At 52.5% G+C, this 16,010-nt stretch overlaps 7 protein-coding genes across 7 annotated transcripts; 3 read left to right on the forward strand and 4 right to left on the reverse strand.

The window, feature by feature from the left end:
* Nucleotides 1–247: 247 nt before the first annotated feature.
* On the reverse strand, nt 248–1,324 carry LTS14_006793 (uncharacterized protein; the record flags this gene model as incomplete). The annotated part of the gene is made up of 2 exons (XM_064839486.1): nt 248–985; nt 1,151–1,324. 2 exons carry the CDS (start codon nt 1,322–1,324, stop codon nt 248–250), a joined length of 912 nt encoding a protein of 303 aa, XP_064692729.1.
* Nucleotides 1,325–3,294: 1,970 nt separating this feature from the next.
* LTS14_006794 (uncharacterized protein) lies at nt 3,295–4,645 on the forward strand (the record flags this gene model as incomplete). Its single annotated transcript, XM_064839487.1, has 4 exons — nt 3,295–3,812; nt 3,870–3,914; nt 3,971–4,488; nt 4,542–4,645. The coding sequence occupies 4 exons, from the start codon at nt 3,295–3,297 to the stop codon at nt 4,643–4,645; spliced, it is 1,185 nt and encodes a 394-aa protein (XP_064692730.1).
* Nucleotides 4,646–5,165: 520 nt separating this feature from the next.
* On the reverse strand, nt 5,166–7,086 carry LTS14_006795 (uncharacterized protein; the record flags this gene model as incomplete). The annotated part of the gene is made up of 2 exons (XM_064839488.1): nt 5,166–6,683; nt 7,033–7,086. 2 exons carry the CDS (start codon nt 7,084–7,086, stop codon nt 5,166–5,168), a joined length of 1,572 nt encoding a protein of 523 aa, XP_064692731.1.
* Nucleotides 7,087–10,112: 3,026 nt separating this feature from the next.
* On the reverse strand, nt 10,113–10,451 carry LTS14_006796 (uncharacterized protein; the record flags this gene model as incomplete). The annotated part of the gene is made up of 1 exon (XM_064839489.1): nt 10,113–10,451. The coding sequence occupies one exon, from the start codon at nt 10,449–10,451 to the stop codon at nt 10,113–10,115; it is 339 nt and encodes a 112-aa protein (XP_064692732.1).
* An 834-nt stretch (nt 10,452–11,285) lies between these two features.
* On the forward strand, nt 11,286–13,043 carry SSZ1 (Hsp70 protein that interacts with Zuo1p; the record flags this gene model as incomplete). Its single annotated transcript, XM_064839490.1, has 1 exon — nt 11,286–13,043. The coding sequence occupies one exon, from the start codon at nt 11,286–11,288 to the stop codon at nt 13,041–13,043; it is 1,758 nt and encodes a 585-aa protein (XP_064692733.1).
* A 508-nt stretch (nt 13,044–13,551) lies between these two features.
* LTS14_006798 (uncharacterized protein) lies at nt 13,552–14,202 on the forward strand (the record flags this gene model as incomplete). The annotated part of the gene is made up of 1 exon (XM_064839491.1): nt 13,552–14,202. One exon carries the CDS (start codon nt 13,552–13,554, stop codon nt 14,200–14,202), a length of 651 nt encoding a protein of 216 aa, XP_064692734.1.
* Nucleotides 14,203–14,395: 193 nt separating this feature from the next.
* LTS14_006799 (uncharacterized protein) lies at nt 14,396–15,573 on the reverse strand (the record flags this gene model as incomplete). Its single annotated transcript, XM_064839492.1, has 4 exons — nt 14,396–14,476; nt 14,540–14,711; nt 14,771–14,909; nt 14,958–15,573. 4 exons carry the CDS (start codon nt 15,571–15,573, stop codon nt 14,396–14,398), a joined length of 1,008 nt encoding a protein of 335 aa, XP_064692735.1.
* Nucleotides 15,574–16,010: the final 437 nt, after the last annotated feature.

Here is a 16,010-nt window from a genome sequence, read left to right on the forward strand (position 1 = left end):
AACATCTCAGCTTTGAAAAGCAGCATGCAATAGACAATAGAAACACTAAATCGTTTCTTCAGCTAGCGCGCATGGGTGAGGATGACTAATAGACAGCGATGGCGTATAAGAAAGTGCGAACATTTCATCAGATCATAAAAGTTTCGGCATAACAGTTCCTTCGAACCCTACACATAGAATGCTAAGAGCGTAAACAAAATTTGATCCATCCTGATATGCCTCAGTGATTTCTCCTCTCCTGCTCCATTTAGGTCGATGGGCACCACACGACCCTGAAGTTGGTGACACCCTGGTAGCAGACGGTATCAGCTGGGCTGCCATCGGCGACCTGGGTAGCGTCGGTCCAGGCCTCAGCCAGAGAGCAGCCGAGAGAAGAGCAGACCTTGGACTCGCACTGGCTGTGGTCGGGGTAGGCGGCGATGCCCTCGGTGCTGCCCTGCATGACGGACAAGTCGTAAGCAGTACCGGTCAAGCCGTTCCATGCACTGTAGCCGAACTCGAAAAGAGTCTGGGCCTCCCACTGGGCGGCAGTGCCCTTGTCAGCGGTGGCAGAGAGACGCATGCCGAGAGCAGTGAAAGGCGCAGAGATCGTGGAGTTCGTTCCGGCTGGGACAGTCTCGGTCTCGGACATCTGCGACATCTGGAAGGCAGAATTGATCTGGTAGAGACCGAAGGTTTTGTCCTCGGCGCAGTTGTTGTGGACCATCAGCTCGAAGGTCGAGTCGTCGCGCTTCTCTGGCTCGGAAGCAGGAGCGACGGCACGAGCGTGGTTATGCGAGTGGCCGTGGGTGTGAGGAGCAGCGACGGCCAAAGAGGCGAAAGCCAATGCGGCGACGGTGAATGCGTGCATCTTGTTGATTGTTATGGTGATCGTGATCGACACGGGTTGGTTGGTTATTGATAGTGTGCGTTTGGTTGGAACGAGTGTGAGGCGCAAAAACGATAGTCTCGAGGCGAAAGAGTGAGCCTGGCGAGTGTTGATGAGCTGTAAAAGAGTGACAAGTTGGTGAACCAAGCACGACAACCGCGAGTCTGTAAACGTGTGTGGGAAATCAGAGAGCTCAAGAGAAGGCAGAGGCTGACGGAGAGGGAGGCATATCTACCTTTACGGCAGCGACGTTGGTCGTCAACCGCAGGGTGGTCCACTCACACCCAGGCAGGTGAGATTTGCTCGCTCTGCAGAAGTTGTGTCTGATCGAGGACTGGGCAGAGAACCCACCGGCGTCTCGCCCAATGTGGTCTCGTCTGATGTGGGACGACACCATGCGCGCCAATCATCTTGCGTCAGCTGAGAGACGTTCCTGAACTCCCCTATAGCCGCCATGTCGTGAATGGTCAGATTTGGGGCTCCAGGAACGCGTGGCTTGCTTGGTCGTGAGGTTCTTTGCAGAAAGGAGACAGGCTCAGATGAACCCTTGCTCTCAACTGCTGCAGTCTCGGCCCGGGAAATGAGCGCTGCTCATAGCCAGTAACGGACTACGCTGGTCGCAGGCCGGGATATTTGATGATTTCCATTCCCTCCGTCCTGAATCCTGATGCTTGTTGTATCGTTGGCAAGTCGTGCAAATGATGGTGATGTTGATACATCATTCAGGTGCTGTTCGGAGTTCAGCGAGCGTGTCCGTTGGCATGTAGACTCATTGACTGGCTCGCGTGCGCTGCAAAACTCTGTCAGTCCGGGTCGCCAAAGCATCCTGACTTTTTAGCCGAGCTCAGGTCCCGTACAAAACTCCGCCGTCTCCACAGCTGAATGGCGACTGGCTGGAGAGTGTTCCTGACTCCTGATGAACCAACGATGCATTCGGGACCTTGCCAGCGCAGGATGCATGATGCAGTGAGCAGTCTCGAACAAAAATGCGTCTCGGTGATTCGATGACTAAGGTAGCCACGATTTTCCTGCAACTGCTCTTTCCTGGCAGCAAAATCGGTGCTTCACCATCCAGCGGAAATGACAGCCCACAATGACATACCCCACGACGTGCCTTGTAGACCACAAGAGTTGAAGGTAACGTGTGTGTGTACCCTTCAAGACGCACTTGTAACAGGTCGTACTGGCAATATGTTCGCAATTCGATACTACAACTTTTCTTTTGGCTTTGCGCACTACTTACAATACAGTGCATTAGGTATGGTGAGAAGACCGGACGGAGCCCATCATACACGGAATCGCCTACGCAGTAATAAGACTGTACACTTCAGTCGAGATTGCGAGCAGAGCGATCTTGGAGATGAAGACGAGAGCAACTTCTTGAACATGCAGACGATGCTGGATAGCCCTCGATGTTCCCTGCCAGACATTGCTACTCTGTAGATCGCGCAGTAGTACTGTCAAAATACATACTGCCAAAGAGCGCCACCACTGCCATCTTCGGAAAGAGACGAGACATGGCGTTATGCACTTGAATGCTTGGCTTGTTCGCTTTAACACGGATGGTCCTCTTCGAAGCGATGCGATTATTGCGATCTCCTGGATCACAGGTCTGCCAGTACGGAGCTAGCCTGATCTGCATGGTTCTATATGCTAGAACTCTTTCAGACCTACGCGACTGCACGGGACGGTCGATGAATGAAGTACACCTCCGCAAGGAGCGAATGCTGAGCATGGTCGTCTGCACTTAACCGTGTGCAGTTAAGTTCATGGCTTCTGCTGTCGCATGCAGGACGATATTCCGCTCTTCCAGGACCTACCCACGAAGCAAGCCAATGATGCCGCGCTTTAGATCACGGTGGGAGGGTTTAGGGCATGGCTTCATAGGTGAGATGGTCGTCGTGAGCGAACAATTGTGTTGCTGGTCACACAGTGAGCATTCAGATCCATCCAGGACTCTCGGACGACAAGTTCGTTGTCATCCCGTGACGGACGTACATGAAATTGCATATGGCGGTAAGAATATCAGCCATGATAGGTGGAGGCACCGCGAACACCTTCTATGTTGGCAGAAAGAGCATTGGGTCAAAGGAAGTTTGCGGGGTGCAATAGCTCGCCGTGGGCGTACCAAAGGCACTATCCTGGCCAAACTATTGTAGCATGCCATCATTCCGCAGCATGCCCGCAGTCTATCGTATATGCAACACTGCTCGTGGACGAGTTGCTCAATAAGTCGTTCTATACGCCCTGGCCTGAGTCAAATCAAAGTACACCTTCGATGCGTTCGCCAACGAGAAATACATTGTAGGACGATCGACGTTTCCCAGATCAGGAGCATCAGAATCAACGAGACCTAGAACGTAGCGGGTCCTGGTAAAACATTTGCTGCCTTTTCCGATTGGGTGTGGCGCCCTGGTACAGATAGCATGGCCGACGCTGAAATTAAACCCTTCAAGGTCGACATTACCAAGGATGAGGTCGACCGACTGAAACGCAAGCTCAAGGACACTCGACTACCTCCGAAGCCCATCGTCCCAGAAGCTGGCAACAAGTATGGACCAACCTACGAATGGGGCAAGAATTTGTACGATGCATGGATCAATGACTTCGACTGGTATGGGCACCAGGATCGGATCAACTCGGCGCCCCATTTCATCTACGAGCACCAGAAAGACCTCAAGATCCACTTCGTGCATGCTCGATCGAAGCGGGAGGATGCAATTCCACTGATCATGTGCCATGGGTGGCCAGGCTCTTTCTACGAGTTCAATCAGGTGTGGAATCAGCTTGCCAATCCAGAAGATCCGAAACAGCCTGCTTTTCATGTTGTCGTACCGTCTCTGCCTGGGTACGGGTTCTCCGACTGGCCTCCTAGAGCCAAGTGGACTCTGCAGGACACTGCGGCCGTCTTCAATACGCTGATGCATAAGCTTGGATATAAGCAGTAAGTATTGTTACTCGATTCTATGTCGATGCAAAGAATACTGAACTGCGTCATTAGGTACTACTTCCAAGGAGGCGACTGGAGTCATTGGATTGGCCGCGAGTAAGTCAGGCCGACGAATGAATTCGCTGCTAGCTTTATTGTTGATGTTTGAGCAGGATGGGAACACGATACACAGACTCTTGCAAGCTCATCCACTTCAACTTTGCTCCGAGCCCTTTGCCACCTCTCAGCAGAAGAGGGAGGCAAGAGTACACTGATCGCGAGCTAGAAGTCAAAGGCCGTGTGGACGATTGGCTCGAAGACCACATGGGCTACGCAATCGAGATGCGCACCAGACCACATACCATCGGCTTTGGCTTCAACGACAATCCTATGGGTATCTTGATGTGGATTGGCGAGAAGTACAACGAGGCAGCTGGCCCTGAGAACCAGAAGAAACGCCACTGGACGCAGCATATTCTTGCGACAGCCAGCATTTACTACTTCACAGACACAATCATGCCTTCCATGCTCTGCTACTACGAAAACGTCAGGCACGAGCACTTTGCTGACTTTGCGATGGAGCCGTCCAATCGTATCACAGTACCGTTCGGTTTTACGTCATTCTGGTGGGACACAGAGCCCAGCTCGAAGCGAGCTGTCGAAAGGACAGGCAATCTTGTTTACTACAAAGGTAATGTCCGAAATTTCACAGCTTACGGCCCACTTGCTGACATTGGTCGGCAGAACGAGACGATGGTGGCCATTATGCTGCTGCTGAGGACCCTGCCGGCATTATCGAGGATGTTAGAGAATTGGCTGTGCAGGAGTGGCACAAGGCGATTGCTTAGTCTCGTGGCCTACACGTGTTCGATGAAGAATATCAAACTTTAGCTGACGGTGTTTTACATTGTCTATGTGGACGATTTGACTATTTGCGTGGCTGTCTATGTCGTAGGACCGAGTAGGTCTGCGATCTTCATACCATAATCAATCCATGTTCATGCTTGCCAGCGGTACAGAGTCATGAACAAGTAGCTGAACAAGAGCTGTGGAGAGCTCGACACGTGGATAGCCCGAAGCATCACAGTTACTGAGACATAGTACTGACAGACCGGTATCAAGATCGCGGTCACGCAATGATTGAGACTGAGGCTGACAGATGAGGTCTTGAAAATTTGATAAAGACATGTATCGTGCTTTGGCGGATGCAAAGACTAAGTACAATGCTACGATCATGCGTGCAGGCGGTATAAATCGTCGTCGAATGGTGGAAACCCATGGGCGTTGCTCAATGCATGATGTGTCCGATTTGTTCGGTGTGCCTTACTCGAATACACACGTCTCTCGAGTCTTCTACATAATGATGCTTCAAACCTCAACGCCAGCATTCTCCGTCTGCGAGATCGAATTTCCACGCTTCTCGTCCAAGTTCAACGAGCCATAAGATTGGCGGCGGACAGCCTGCTCATTGTAGATTCGATCCCGTGTCTTACCAGACCTTGCGAACAGAACGTCGATCTCTTCCAGCGTCTTGCCAGTCGTCTCCGGGCAGCAGAAGTAGACATACGCCGCAGACAAGAAGCAGCAGAGTAGAGGCCACACAAAGATCTTAGGACCAACGGCGTTGATGCCAGTACCTCCTCCGAACACCATGACCCAGGTGCTGAACCACTCCCCAGCGGCGCCCAAGCTACCGGCGACATGACGATATCGAAGAGGGGCAATCTCTGGACCGTAGACCCAGCAGGTCCCCAGCCAACCGAACGCGAACACAATCTCGTAAAGAATGATGAAGGTCACCGCCACCCAGTTGGTTGCAGTACTTTGCTTGCCGGCCGGAAGCGTAGTGACGACCACGTACACGAGCATGCAGACGCCACAGCCGAGGGCAGACCAAATCATCATCGCTCGGCGACCGACACGCTCAATGAAGAAGATTGGTGGGTAGGATGCCAAGGCGAAAGCTGTGTTGAGGACGCCGGCGAGGATACCAGACAGCATAGCCGAGTAGCCAAGGTTGGAAAAGATCTGGGTGGAGAAGTACACCAGCATATTAATTCCGAGGAACTGCTGGGCCCAGTTGATCAAGAAGGAGGTCCTGAGGCGACGTCCGAACTGGAGCTCGGTGTTGTCCCAGAAGAGGAGCCAGAAGTTAAATTGGCCATCGTCGTCACCCTCCTTCAAGGAAGCCATGATCTCTCCCTTCATAAGCTGAACAGCTTCGTGCTCAACGGGCTTGGCGTGTAGACGTGCCAGAGTTTGATCGCCCTCTGCATCACGACCCTTTGCGTAATACCACCGTGGTGTGTCGGGCAGAAAGAAGACCAGAAAGGCAGAGAAGATGGCGAAGCAGCTCTGCATTGCCAGAGGGATACGCCAAAGGTAAGGTGCTTTGTCGAGACCTTGCACGAAGCCAAGATCCACCCAATACGCCAGTGCGACACCAGTGATGAGAAGAGCCAACTGGTAAGACACCTCAGGACCACGTTCCTTGGCCTCGAGCGACATCTCAGCCATATAAGTTGGGACAGCGCTGGCGATGCATCCAATGCCGCAGCCAGTAACGATACGGCCGACGATGATTTGTCCGACCGAGTATGTGGAGGCTTGGAGAAGTGCGCCGACGCAGATCAGGAAGTCGCCGAGAAGGAGCGTACCTCGTCTCCCGATCTTCATGCCGAAGAAAGAGACACATAGAGCCATGATACCAGCGGCCAAATTGTAGATCGAAGCAATAATGGGGATGATGTATGCTCCACTAGGATTGCCAATGGCGTTTTTAAACTGTGGCGTCGACTGAATGCCTCCTAACACACCAGCATCCCAACCGTACAACATGAAGGCAGCGCCGCAAGCTCCACTCATGGTGCGATAGAGGGCGCGACCCTGTAGGTTCGTGAGCCCAAACATGGTGAGGTCAGTCGACGAGAAGCCTTGAGTAAAGAAAGTTCGCCCCGACAGGCTGTTGGATCGAAAGGATGATCCTATGAGAAGGAACCTGGAGGAGCAGACTTCCTCTATATATCACCCGGCGTGCAGTCTCGCGTGGCTGACGATCCAGCACCAGCCCTATCCTCTCCGACATTACCATGATGCCCGCTATCGATCCGTGAACACGAGCTGTCCCTAGGTCGCAAATGCTGATCGTCGCAATGGTACGGAGTCGAAGGTTACCCCAGTGCGGAGGGCTGGACTGAGGTCTGCTTATGTTGAGCAGTTGCAAGCGCAGACTCACGCTTCGGCACGCGTTCCGATCGTCACCCAGCCAATCGCAGAGCATTCCAGCCATGGCCTGGAGAAATTTTAGATTTACAGGCAGGTCGAAGCTGGAATACTTTCCACGTTTCGACCACGCAGACGATGGAAATACGCAAATCACCACGGGTATAGCGGATCTGCAGACCATGCCGATAATGCGTCAGTGTGCAGGCAGGCAAGAGGAAACGTCGTGAACTCGACCCTAGAAGCATGCATACGACACCCAACCGCGGCATGCATAATCCGTTATAAATGCCGGGCAATTGGAACAAGACAGCGGCCATTATTGGCACGAAGTCTTGTCCTACTCACAGCCTTGACATTGGCGAACACAGCTGATGACAGGCTGATGACCCCATGCCCAGCGAGTCAAAGTCTCAAGTCCGTGGCGCTGAGCCTCCACGTTACTCTGAGGAAAGCTTGAGCTTACTACCACTAGTATACAGTAAAGTACGCACTGTCGCGATACCTCATGTGGAGACTGCATTCGCCACTGCGACTACTGCGAGCTCTACCCCCCGAGGACTCTCGACCAAGTGAGGGCGGGCGTATGGGTCGGCGAGTATAGTAGCCGTGTTTCACGAGTCCTGCGTCCATTCCGTCCTGGGATAGCTGGTATTGACCGGCGAGACTCGCGGGTCGCACTGCTGCTGGAACTCATAGACTGAAATGTTCTCCATCGTGCACACAATCCCGAGCGGTGCAGGATTGGCTGACAGCTAATAGCAAGGAGCATGATCAGAGGACGAAGTCCGTAAGGCATATCTGTGCATCTAGAGTGTGCTCAATGTTTCGGCGACTGAGCAGAGCGAACCGGTCACATTGTGACTTGAAGTTACTGCAGCATAGTCTAGCATGACCAAGCTACCTACTGCCCAAAGGCCTCGTACCGTGCTTCTTCCTCCGAAAGGATCCCGGAGCAACAGTCGTTGAATTCGCCGTTCCTGTCGATAGTCCTCCCGACGGACTGGTGCCAGTCACCAAGGCCACGGAGCTCGAGTTCATCGAGATCGTGAGCCCAGCACTTGCGGTCGTGACCACGGGAGCTGTACTCGACATTACTGGGGCAGTGTAATTATTGTTCTCATACAACGACAACGCACTGGGCCCACCGCAATTCTCGGTCGAATTGCCCCCACAAGCCATGCTGCAAGCGGTTGGATCTCGCTCGGTGCCAGGTGGTAGGATAGCGTTGCCGCAGTAGCACTCCTCGGCATATCCATGCAGCCGTCAGCAGATTGCGAGGGTTTGATCGGATCGTAGTGGTCCACTTACTCGACACCAAAGTATGCATACTTGCTGCAGAAGTTTGCACATATCTCCAACGTCATGTGCCGGCGGCTCGAGGATCCGTACAGAAATGCACCATGTAGTGTTCGATTCGCTACCGAGTCAGTGAAGCAGGCAGAGTAATCGAAGGTATCTACGACAGCGGCCGCTGCGGCGACTGGCGACGCAGTAGCAGACGGAGAGATGGTCGTGGTACTTGAGGAAGTGGTGCTAGTGAGATTTTGCACAAGCCTTGCACCGTTAATATTCGCTACCGAGACAGCCGAGCTGAGCGACTTCTTGAGGTAGCAGGCGCCTGGGTATGGTCAGCAGTGCGTTATACTCCCACCAACGCATAAGGGGAGACTTACGTCCGCTCAACGAGACGTCAATACAAGCAGTCGTGTTCGTACATGTCTCGATGCACTCTTCAAGTCATGAATCCGGGCTGCCAGTCATTGTAACTGCCACAAGGTTGCCTCCTGGATGATCTATACCGCACTCGACCACGAATGCTTCACCACTGCTAGCCGTGTACGTGGTCCCGTTCGCTGATGGACATGCGAGACTGAGACCACTGCTAGGGGTCGCAGTAGGAGTGGGAGTGGCTGGAAACGTCCACGCAGCCTGATGTCGAGTCGCAGATCTGGAGACATTGCGAGATCGAGCTGGGGGAGATGGTCGCTTGGCCCATGTTGCCTGCGGCGTGGTCCTATGCTTAACATCAGCGGGTAAATCGTCGCGGACACAGACGGTTTTAGCCATACGATCCCACATTCGATCACGAATTGCGCACCAGAACTAGCAGTAACAAGGGTATCATTGCTGGCCGGACAAGTAGGCCCTGTAGGCGAGGGACTAGCCGTGCTGACAGAGCTTGTTGAGGAAGCCGCAACGCCAGTAGCAGAAGGGTCTGCGATCCTCCTAGCTCCATAGATACCGGCTTGCGACTTTGCGGCGCCCAAAGTCTTCTTCAAGTAGCAAGCAGTCCCCGACAGCGAGACATCGACACAGCCAGGAGTGGAATCGCAGGCTTGAATGCACGCTGTCAGGTTATGTGCGCTTTGGGATCCCATATCCCCTCCGACGTGATCGACTCCGCACTCTATCAGGAAGGATGAGTTCGATGAGGGACTGTAGACTGAGCCATCTGAGCCAGGACATGATGGGCTGCTTGGCGTTGGCGAAGCCGATGCGGTTGCGGTAGTCGAGACGGAGGTTTGCGCACCGGCAAGGAGGGCGAAGGAAAGAGAGATAAGCATAGAAGTAGACATGGTGTTCGGGGTATATACTAAACTCTCCATTTCGCATGGATGCTGCAAAGGATAATCTCTGAGGAGGGTTGAGGACTACTATATAGGTTCGTGGTACCAGCTGCACGGATGGCCTTACTGGGTGGAATGTCGGCGGCTTGAGTGGCACATCAGCGTGTCTAAGATGCACGTGGAAGCTGTCAAGACTGTGGAATGGTTGAGCAACGCAAGGCAGGGACCGCGTACAGCAACTTCGATCCCATAGGATCTAGAATTCGCTTCAGCATGAAGCCAGCGGCAGAAATCCTTACGATATCCAGATCCATGGTCTTACGCACGTAGACCATGCGACTCGAATATTACAACGTTGATGGTGCATGACTAGCCAAAAATGATCAACGAAAGATGACAAAAGTACAAGACTTACCTCCCAAATGCTTACCTCAGAGCACATGTAGCAATGCATTCATGTTCGAACAGTCTGACAATCCGGTACAAGCGACCATGCCCTCAGAAGGGGTCACCGCCGTTAGGATTATGCGGATAAGGCAAGTGCTCTCCAGTGCTCCATTGTCTGGTAGTTGATGTAAGCCTCACCTTTGACAAAATGAAGCGCACTGTGCCACTCGGATTGAAAGTTCCAGTTCTTGGATGCCGCGAGGTTAAGCTGAAATTGCGCGATGCCTCCAAGCAGGTTGTACCCTGCGGGGACTCGCAAGCCGTTCTCGGAACGATCCAGGGCATCATGAAGAGCCTCTTCGATGGAGGCGACGACCTGTCGGTCATCGTACGGGATTGTCGCAATGTCCTGGCAGTCGAGAGTGATGGGGTCGACTACCTGAGTCTCCTCCCAGTCTCGCACCGTGGTATCCATTTAAAGATGCTGGAGCACGAGTGTAGATTTCCCATCAACTTCGGCATGGCCCATCTCGACGGTGAAGTGGTAGCGATGGTAGAGCACAATACTACCTACCTGACGCATATTTTCGGGGCCAAAGACTACGAAACCACGCCTCAATCGCGGGAAGACCAGCCACAATGTCCTCGTAATCGAGTTCGAAGACGAAGCTGTTCGTTCGAAGGTAGAGTTAATTTGCTTCGCGGCGGATTTGGGGATGTACCCGGAGGATGCTTGGTCCAGACGGCGAGAAATACTGTTCCGAGATGCCTTCTACGGTTGGAAAGCTTCCGGGTAGAAAGAATGATGGATCCTCGAAAGAGCGCGGTGGCTGTTGAGCATAGTTAGCTGAGGGGATGTGCTGTCTGGGACGAACATCTCCAGTTGGCACCAGTGACTCGTAGTAGATTTGGTTCGTTTAGAATGGCTATCGTCGGGACAAGCAGAGCCCAGCTTCTATCTATCATATGCTGAAATAAAGGGGAGTCGGAGCTCGGGACTTGCAGACAAAGTAGTCCGCATTTGTGGCCCTTTCTTATCTTTCTTCCACATGACAGCATTGTTCTCACAAGGCCACAGTCTAGGAGGTAACGAATTTTGGATCATGCAATTCGAGATTGACGCATCGGCGCGGGCGCTGCCGCGATAGACTAAACCTTGAGGTTGTAAAGTTGAAATCCAAGCTGGGTTAATTTTTTGGTTGCCATATTCGAAGAAGTTGTCTGCAATTTTCTCTCTTCATAAATCCAGAGGTCCACACCCTTTCAATTGTAGACCTCCTCAACTGGATACATCGCCGATACCGCCAAGATGAGTGCGGAAGAGGCAATCGACGAGGTGCAACTGCCAGCCCGCACAGCAATAGGAATCTCCTTCGGCAACAGCTACAGTTCGATCGCCTACACGTCCGATGGCAAGGCCGAAGTAATCGCCAATGAAGAAGGGGATCGACAGATCCCTTCCATCCTCTCCTACGTTTCTGGAGAGGAATTTCAAGGCACACAAGCAAAAACTCAGATCATACGAAACCCACGCAACACAATCGCCTACTTCCGTGATCTTCTGGGCAAAGGTTTCAAGGATATTGATCCGACGCCTTGTCATGCCAGTGCGCACCCGGTCGAGCACGATGGCGGGAAGACGGTAGCCTTTGTGGTGCAGGAGAAGGCTGCGGAGGAGGAGAGCGAGAAGGAGGCGGAGAAGAGCACGTTGAGTGTGTCTGAGGTCACCACACGCCATATCCGACGATTACGGCAGTCTGCTTCTGATTACTTGGGTAAAGATGTGACGGCGGCCGTTGTCACGATACCTTCTGATTACAATGATGTGAACAAGGCTGCTCTCACCGAGGCGGCGTCAAACGCTGGTATTGAGATTCTGCAATTCATTCCAGAGCCGGTCTCCGCCCTACTAGGCTATGACGCAAAGCAGTCGCTGACGGAGACGAGTTCTTCGCCAAGCGACAAGGTGGTTCTGGTTGCGGATCTGGGAGGGACACGATCAGACGTCGCCGTGGTAGCAAGCAGAGGCGGTATCTACACCACCTTGGCTACAGCACACGATTATGAGCTGGGAGGCAGCAGTTTGGACAAAGTTCTCATCGAGTACGCAGCCAAGGAGTTCATGAAGAAGAACAAGAAAGCTTCAGACCCGAGAGAGAACGAGCGCAGCTTAGCGAAGCTTACTCTCGAGGCCGAGGCCGTCAAGAAGGCATTGAGCTTAGGCGGGAGCGCATCCTTCAGCATCGAGAGCCTAGCAGATGGTCACGACTTCAGCCTATCAGTCAACCGGACACGATTCGAGCTCTTAGCGAATAAGGTCCTGATGAGTTTCACCCGCTTGATTGAAGCAGCTGTGCAAAAGGCCGATCTCGACATCCTCGATATCGACGAAGTTCTGCTTTCTGGCGGAACAAGCCACACACCAAAGATTGCGAGCAATCTTCAAAGCCACTTCCCTGAGAGCACTGTCGTAATCGCACCAAGCACATCCTCTACCGCCATCAATCCGTCCGAACTCACAGTCCGCGGTGCAGCTATTCAAGCAAGTCTAATTAATGGTTTCGAAGTCCCGGAGATCCGATCGAGTACCGAGGCCGTGGTGACAGTGACACCTCACCTCCACCACGCCATCGGTCTCGTGACGGGAGAAGGCAGCAATGGCTTTGCTGTATTGGTCAACGCCGAGACCCCAGTCCCTGTACGAAGAACAGCCCAGATCTCCGTCAAGGCAGGCGGTGACGTAATTCTCCGTCTTGCTGAAGGTGTGAGGGACATTAAGGTCAGTAAAGAAGAGAAGCCCGCCACCAACGGCAACAAGCATGATGATGAGGATGATGAGGATGACTCGGACGACGAGCCAGAGGAGGTCCGGGAGAAGGTCTGGAAGGCGGGTAAGATCTTAGCGGAAGCTGGATTGAGGGGCGTGAAGAAAGGTGGCAAAGTGGAGGTCCAGGTTAATGTTGCTCAAGACTTGGGCGTGACGATTGTGTGTAGAGAGGTCGGCGGTAAGGGTGGTGTGCGCGGTGTTCTTGACGCTGGGAGGGCGGAGGCGAACGGATCTGCGTAGGAGATTCGATGAGCTCGCGAGGGGGTGCGTGTTGGGTGCGGAAAGTTGTACGCTATTATAGAAGTGTTTCGAGCTGCATTCGACAGCTACATAGAGTTGTCTGGAGCTATGATACATGAATTTGGCGGGTTTCATTATGCTCTCATTTCATTCACCCAACCGTTCATGTCATAGACGACTGTTGCCTTGACAAGTAAGCACTAGGCAGCACTTGTGCAAGTTGAGCACAAAGTCCTGCTATAGATCAATATCATGACCACTACACGTTTCGGTCCTTGCCAATGATCGCCTTCTAAAATGTCACGCAAATGTGGTGTAAGGCCTTCCTCCTAATCGAGTAACATCAGACTACTCAATTAAGCAGCTCCATTTTCTTCATTCCATATATCGACGACTCCAGAAATCACCATTGAGCATTACAGACACCTGGACGACTAAACACTCACAGGAAAGTACAAAAATATACACTCACAGGCACAACATAGCTCGCATAGACAACAATACAGCCATGGCCACTTCATACTCGTGGCCGCCGGCCAAGGGCCTGAGCACCGTCCAAATCCCTCGCTCCGACACAATCCTCCAAATGTATGCCTCCAAGAAGATCAATGCTCCCGGTCAACGAGTTCTGGACGCCGTCCTCGACGTCTCAAACTACAACAAATGGAACACCTTCTGTCCCGAAGCCAAGATCGAAGTCCAACCACCCGGTGGCGGCCGCGAAGGCGGCGCGGCGGACTTCCGCAAGATGAAGCTGGGCTCAATAATGACATTCCAAGTCGTAATGGACGCATCAAAATCGAACAATAAGACAGCTACGGGGCTGAAAGTCACCGATATCTCCACGCCGTCCCATCCATCCGACTACGTTCCAGCAAGTACAAGGGAAAGCGATAGCTCGTTCTACTCTGATCTATCGAAGCTCTACCGCGTTTGCTGGAAGACCGAGGGCGGATTTGTCTCCCGTGGTCTGAGGGGCGAGAGGTTCCACGAGATCATTGTGGTGGGGGAGAACGAGTGCGAGGTCAGGACTTGGGAGTGCCAGGGTGGGATTCTGGCGAGGACGGTGAAGTGGATGTTTCAGAAGACATTGATGGAGAAGTTTGATTTGTGGCTCGCTGATTTGAAGGGGTATTGCGAGGCTCAGGGACGAACGTAGACATTATCAGAGAGTGGATGGCGGGGAGGAAACTGCTAATTGTACGAACAAACCAAACCGGGTGTAATCGTGAGTAAGACAGGATGGCTCAGAACAGCGTTGGATAGTACTTCTCGCACCATACCATATCACGAGGACTCCACTACGCCTACCGAATTGCACATTTCACATCATCAGTCACAATCCGTTATGCTTATGGTTTCGGCATCATCAATGGCAGTGGTCCCAGTGGCACGATCTTGGACTTGCTCGCGGCGGCATAGCCTTCCATGATCTGTGTCAAGAATGTCAGCATAGACTCCACGAGTGACCAACATTCTTGCACTGCTCCACTCACCGCATCGAAATGTGTTGTGGGAGCGAAGGCATTCCTCGTCTCCTCTGGACTGAGATCGTAGTACAAGTGCAACAGCCATTTCTGAAGGTTCGGGTAATCATGTCGAATCATCTTGAGGTTGCACCTGAACATTGTATGGTAGCCCACATCGAAGCGTACGATTGTTGTGTAGCTAGGAAGAAAAGGTTAGCCGGGGGCCCAGTGGTTTCTTTGGATTCACGAAGAGGTTACAGCCGAATATCTGCTTCCGTCAGATGCTTGCCGAAGACAAAAGGCCCTTCGCTCTTAGTGAGTACGTCCTCCATGCGATCCAGTGCGTGAAAGACTGTCTTGACGTTCTGCTCGTATGCTTCTTGTGTGGAGGCAAAGCCTGCTGCTGGTCAGATAATGTTGACAGTAGAGATCACTTCAATCTCACCTGTCTTATATACGCCATTGTTGATCTGATTATAGACCCATTCATTCTGCTGCTCAATCTCCTCCTTGAAATTTGATGGCAGCAGACCGCCGCCAGGCCTGTTCGTCTCCCGCAGCTTCTCCGGCAAGAGCTCCTCGAAAGCAGAGTAGAACATACGAATCACCTCCGAGCTCTCATTGTTGACTACGGTCTCGATTTGCTTATCCCACAGAGTAGGAACCGTATATCGACCAGTGTACTCGGGATTAGCCTTCATGTAGAGATCCTTGATCTTGGTAAAACCATACAGCGGATCCTTATCGTGCTGGCCTTGCTTGCCGGGAGTGAAGACCCATCCTTCAGGGCCCATGTGGTGATCCATGACTACCAGCTGAACGATGTCCTGTAAACCTTTCAAGTGGTAGACGATATTAGCGCGGTGAGCCCATGGACAGCCGTAATTGATGTAGAGCACATATCGATCCTTCTCCGCTGGGAACTCGACGCCTGGCTCTGAGCTGATCCAGCTACGGAACTTGGAGTCTGGCCTTCGAAAGTGGCCATCTTTGTCAGCATAGTCGTGAGGAGTCTTTTTGTTGTCCGGATTGGATATCTCACTCGCAGCGTTGGAGGTCATGGTGGTGAAGGCGTGTCTATGTCGTGAAGAAAGCCAAGGAATAAACACAGATCGCTGAAGCTTATAAGTAGCCAGAGAGCGATGATGATCGAGGAAGTACTGATGACTATGGAAAGGGACACTTCCGCAACGCTGACGAATCGCCTGCAGCATGCATCTACAGATCTATGGCTGGCAGGGCAGGTCTTACTACTTATCACAGCCAGCGCGTGAGGACAGCTGTCAGCAATAGCAAATGTGCATAGGGTACCCTTGAATAATCCTCGTTTGACCTTCGATGATAAATCGGACCAATAGCCCGTAATGGCTGAGGTCGATGATGAGATGTGAAGGAGTTAGCCCCGCATAGACAGCTGCAGGAGTGTAAGCTGTTTTCGGGGCCGAATGCTATAAGTACCTGGGATGACTATGCATAAGACACACCATACTTCCGCCAT

The sequence above is a fragment of the Recurvomyces mirabilis genome (genome assembly GCF_035927965.1).
Source record: "Recurvomyces mirabilis strain CCFEE 5264 chromosome Unknown scaffold_18, whole genome shotgun sequence".
Classification (NCBI taxonomy): Eukaryota; Fungi; Ascomycota; class Dothideomycetes; order Mycosphaerellales; family Teratosphaeriaceae; genus Recurvomyces; species Recurvomyces mirabilis.